Source organism: Lipotes vexillifer, unplaced genomic scaffold, assembly GCF_000442215.2.
Source record: "Lipotes vexillifer unplaced genomic scaffold, Lipotes_vexillifer_v1.1 scaffold472, whole genome shotgun sequence".
NCBI classification, from domain to species: Eukaryota; Metazoa; Chordata; class Mammalia; order Artiodactyla; family Lipotidae; genus Lipotes; species Lipotes vexillifer.
In genome coordinates, this window is record NW_006797698.1 from 2,531,717 (window position 1) to 2,536,910 (window position 5,194).

A 5,194-nucleotide genomic window follows, 5' to 3' on the forward strand; every position below is an offset into this window, starting at 1 on the left:
TGCTGAACTCTAAATTGTTAGATAATTTAAGTAAACTTCTTTGCAAGGTGCCATCGTATTAACAAGTTGTGGTTGCACCAGGCTAGGTGCTGGAAATCTATGCAGAAACTACTAAGACAGACAGTAAAAGGGCCTATTGATACCTGTCAAAAATAGGCACTCAAATGCATATGAAGTAACCAGTGCAGGGAAGTGTACATGTCTGCTACAGATATGGGAACTGTAGCAGGCCAGCCAGGGAGGCACAGCAGGACACAATCGATTCGTCAGACGTTTTCTCCCTGACAACTGACACCCCGCAAGGCTGACTTGACCCCTAGAGAGGAAACCCCACTTGCTGAGTGTGCCTGACCCCACCCCGGGGAAGTATGGGTGGGGTGCAGAGAAGCTTGACAAGCCGGCCACTCAGCCTGTCACCCACCCCAATGCCCAACCCCGTCGGAGGAAAGCTGCTGCCACTCCCTCCAGCTCCACAGCTCCCCAGGACAAAGGAACACTTCTCAGCCACCGGTTCTAAAACCAGATCTTTATTCTCTAGTTTGAAAAGGAGGATAAGTGGTTGTGTTTAGTTCCAGAGAACAAAGCCCAACAGTAGAAATTACAGGGAAGCAGACTTCACTCATTATAAGGAAGAATTTCTAACAATCAGAATTATCCTACAATAGAACCAGGGCGGGGGGAGGGTGGGGGTGGGAAACTCCCTGTCACCTAAGTATTCAAGCAGAGGTTGGGCATCCAGACGCTAGAAATGCTGAAGGGGAAACTCACCCTCATTTCCCATCAGCTGGCCCCACGTTATCAATGGGGCAGTCCTCCCCACTAAATGCTGAGTTCTGAAGGGAGTGAAGGCAGGCTGCGGTGTTCAGACAAAAGCCCTGACGCAGGGTGGCTGCCAGCCAGGGGATGCCCTAAGCACTGGGAGGCTGGTGGGTAAAGCAAGTCAGACAGATGGGGAAATGCCCAGGGCAGGGGACTGGATCCTCTGGGAGGAAGGCGAACCAAGCACTAACAGTAGATGGGTCTCTCCAAATCTGGGTGCCTGTGCAGGGGCAGGACGGAGGGGATGTGGTGAGGCAGGCTGGAGCAGCTCGGCTTCGCCTCGCAGTACTGGAAAAGGCCCAGGTGCCGCCCGAGGCCGGCAGGTTCTCCCAGGTATATCCATCTCGTCCACTTTTCCTCCCGGGCGCTCATTCACTAAGGACTGAACCACACCTACTTCCAAAAAAACGAGCTGAAGGAACTCATAATGACAGAGACATTAAGGCGTTAACACCAGAGGAGAGGGGTCTTCCTGTCCACTGGTGGCCCCTCCGGCCGGAGGGCTCTAAGGGGTGGGTGGAGCTGCTATTGCTACTTTTCCAGGGCGCAGGGCAGTCAGGACTGAACCTTAACAAACACCAGCTGGAGGCCGGGGTCCCTGCTCTGCAAGTGGACTCCCTGACTGCAGGGGTAGAGGACCCCCCTCTCTAACGGGGCAGGCTCACTCCTCCTCTCCCCTCCCTGCCTACAAGCAGTAGCACAGGGTACAGTATGAATGACGCCCAGGCCCGACCTCCCTCGGCCCCCCGCCGCCGCCCCTGCCCCCTCAGACATCATGCTTCTTCTGATGGGCCAGGAGCTTCTCCTCGTCGTCAAAGGTCTGGCCACAGATGGCGCAGCAGAAGGCGCCGTCCCGGATGTGGCTCTTGCGGTGGGTGATGAGGTTGGACTTCTGACTGAAGCTGCGGTCGCAGTCGGGGCAGGCGTAGGGGCGCTCGCCCGTGTGGATGCGCCGATGCGACACCAGGTTGGACTTCTGGCTGAAGGCTTTGCCGCAGTCGGGGCAGACGTAGGGCTTCTCGCCGGTGTGGATGCGCCGGTGTGCGGCCAGGTAGGGCTTGTGGCGGAAAGCTTTCCCGCAGTCCGGGCAGACGAAGGGCCGCTCCGGCGCGTGGTCGCGCCGGTGGGCGGCCAGGTGGCTCCCCTGGGAGAAGCGGCGCCCGCACTCCTCACAGGCAAAGGGCCGCTCGCCTGAGTGGACCCGGGAGTGGGCCACCAGGTGGGTCTTTTTGCCGAAGGTCTTCCCGCACTCGGCGCAGGTGAAGGGCCGCTCGCCCGTGTGCTGCCGCTGATGGGCCCGCAGGAAGCGCTCCAGCCGGAAGCTCCGCCCACAGTCCTCGCAGCTGTAGAGAGAGGGCGGTGCCTCCGCCCGGTGGCCGGGGGGCTCCCCTGGGGCCTCCAAAGGCTCCGGGGCCGGCTTCAGCGGGGGCTCCGCGGCGGGCTGTGACGAGGGCTCCGGGGGGCCGGCGGGAAGCTGGGGGCTCCCCGAGCGGGGGGCACCCTGGGCAGACCCTTCGGAGCGCTTGTGGATCTTGCTGTGCGACAGCAGGTTGGGTTTGTGGCGGAAGCGGCGGCCGCACTCAGTGCACGGGTAGGGCTTCTCGCCCGTGTGGATGCGCCGGTGCGAGGTCAGGTAGGGCTTATTGGTGAAGCGCTTCCCGCATTCAGGGCACTGGTGGGGCCTCTCGCCTGTGTGCACGCGGCGGTGGGCGATCAGGTTGGGCTTGTGGCGGAAGCGCTTCCCGCAGCAGGTACACTGGAAGGGACGGTCCACGGCATCTCCACCGGGCCGGGGCGCGGTCACCGCAGGACGGCCCCGAGGCCGAGGCCCGAGGGCCTTGGCCGCCGCTTCCTCCAGGGCTTCGGCCACGTGAACCCGCTTGTGAGCAACCAGCTGGTCCCACTGGGCGAAGCTGCGGCCACAGTTGCCGCATATGAAGGGCCGGGCCTCGGGCGCCGGGGGGTGGCAGCGCCGCAAATGGGCCCTAAGTTGCTTTCTCCGCCAGAAGCGTCTCTCGCAGTCGGGACAGGCGATGGGCCGCTTTGCCGCCGAGTGGGCCAGCAGGTGCAGAACCAGGGCCACCCAGCCTCGGAAGCTCTGCCCGCAGAGGTGGCAGGCAAAGCCCAGGTCTGGGGTGGCAGCGGCATGGACCTGGCAGTGCAGTGCCAAGAAAGGGGCGTGGCGGAAGCGACGGCCACACTCGGGACAGGGCAGGGGCAGCCGGGCCTGGCAGCGCCGGGCATGAAGCCAGAGGGCCACCCAGCCCGGGAAGTGCCTTCGACAGTGGGCACAACGATGGGCCCGACCTAAGGCCTGGCTGCTCGACTGGGCCACGGCAGTGCCTTGTGACCTCAGCCCTTGGGGCTCCTTCTCCAGGGTCTGGGGCGACTCCTGGGAGGGCCCAGAAAGGAGTCGGGGCTGGGCAGGGCCCATGGCCACGGGGCCCCTGCAGCGACGTTCCAGCATCGGTTCTTCCTCTGCTGGGGGTGGAAAGGCACAGTCACTCTACAGAGCCACACAGCCTGCCCCCAGCTCCTCCCCTGCAGACCCCAGGCCCAAGAGGAGCTCGCCCCTCTCCACTCCCGGAGCCCTGGAATCTAGACTACTAGACTACTCTTCTATTTCCTTGTATTATATGATTTAAATCTTGGGCTTCCAGATACCATTTCAAGTATATCTGTCGTTAATTAAGTCTTTTTTTTTTTAAGTTGGAAGATATTTAAATTTATTTTTACTTTCCCACATCACTAATCACGGGTATGAGTGGCTTGTATCTCCATCCAGAAAACATAGCACTATCAAGTTACTATTATATCCAGTGGAGAACTCAGTCTTTGGGTTAATCAAGTCTTTACTGACCCTGGAAACTACCAGAAGGAAGAACCCTGACACTCCCTGGAATCTCCCTCAGCCCGTGTCTGGCATGGAGTAGACACTCCAGTGCTGGCTGTATGAACATTCCTGCCTTAGGACGGACCAGAAAACGCAGTCACCTCTCCCTACAGCGCTTTACGCTTTTCCAAGTACTTCCCTTCTGCCCTCTCCTTATTTCTACTATTTCCTGTTGCCATATGGGAGCTTTACAGCAACGCGGTGAGGCTGGACCAGAGATATTAAGTTCCCTGTTTCACAGATGGAGCAAAGGTGAGGCATAACAGGGTGATGGGACTTGCCCGAGGGCACAGAGTAAACCAACAGCAGGATCAAGACTAGGGGACAAGTCTTCTAAACTCCCAGAGGCCAGTGTCCTTTCCTCTAAAATACCTGAGTTTGTAAAGATCTCACAGAAATTCCAGTGGCCTCTCATTCCTGTGATCCTCTCCTGGGCTCTAATCTAATCCAATCTTGGGGAAGGCACTTTGGCCTCCCTAACCTCGGTCTCTCACGGGAGCAGCCTGGAGCGCCAGTGAAAGCGGCCCTTCTCAGGACCAGGAGGGGGAACACCGGATGTAACTGCCAGCCCAGCATGATGCCAGGCCACTGCTTGCCCAGACTGTGCCCACATTCTCCCCGCCTGCCCTCCTCCACCCCCCCCCCACACACCCAATTAGGCCGTTGCAGGAAGGAGAGCGCTCTTGAATCCCAGGAACACCCGCAGCCTGCCTCCCTCGGGTGATGGGGATTATTGGGGCAAGAAAAGGGGAGGAAGAGACTGTAATCTCTGGCCCCTACCGGTCCTGCCCCAACCCCGCCAGGGGCTGCCCCACATTCGGCTCTTCCGCCTGGGAGCGCAGATTCCTGCAGGGTGGAGTGACGGACAGACTCCGCGGGACCTTCACTGCCTGCTCACAAGTTCCAGACACATCCTCCTCATTTCCGCAGAGCCTGTACTCCTCTCCAGCAGCACAGACATGACTCATTCCCAACGGTCAGAATGAGCACAGGGAAGACTCCCAGGATGTGAGAACGTGACCCCTTCCCCACAGGCGCCCTCCTTCCACCAGGATGGGGAGGCCTGAGCACGGGGGGCCATGGAATGGTTCGAGAACCCAACAAAGAAGGCCACACTCTACCCTGGAGGCTGTGGAGCTGGAGATGAGGCTTTTTCCAGCTCCTCCCGGGGATGTTCCTGCGGCTGGAGCGCCGGCTTCCGCCCACACTCTGGTAGTCCCCAGACGTCAGAGAAAACTGCAGCAGTAAAGACACCCCTACCCCCATGGCAGAGCTCAGACCTCTGAGGGCAGAGAGGCCAGCCTTACCTGTGGGGAGGGGAGAGAAAACGTGCGTGAGGCTGTGAGCTCCCCTAGGGCAGTCATCTTTGTGTCCTCGCCAGCCACCCCTCCCCCACCCCTGCCCCACCCCCCCGCCTGGCAGAATGACCTTAATGGATACTGGATTAATAAATGAACGTGCCCCCTTCACCAAGGAAGCACA

General features: G+C 59.8%; 1 protein-coding gene across 1 annotated transcript; it reads right to left on the bottom strand.

Moving 5' to 3' along the window:
* Positions 1-1,585: 1,585 nt before the first annotated feature.
* REPIN1 (replication initiator 1) lies at positions 1,586-4,978 on the bottom strand. Its single transcript, XM_007469849.1, has 2 exons — positions 4,834-4,978; positions 1,586-3,300 (listed from the first exon to the last, which is right to left on the bottom strand). Exons 1-2 carry the CDS (start codon positions 4,976-4,978, stop codon positions 1,586-1,588), a joined length of 1,860 nt encoding a protein of 619 aa, XP_007469911.1.
* Between the last annotated feature and the right edge of the window lie 216 nt (positions 4,979-5,194).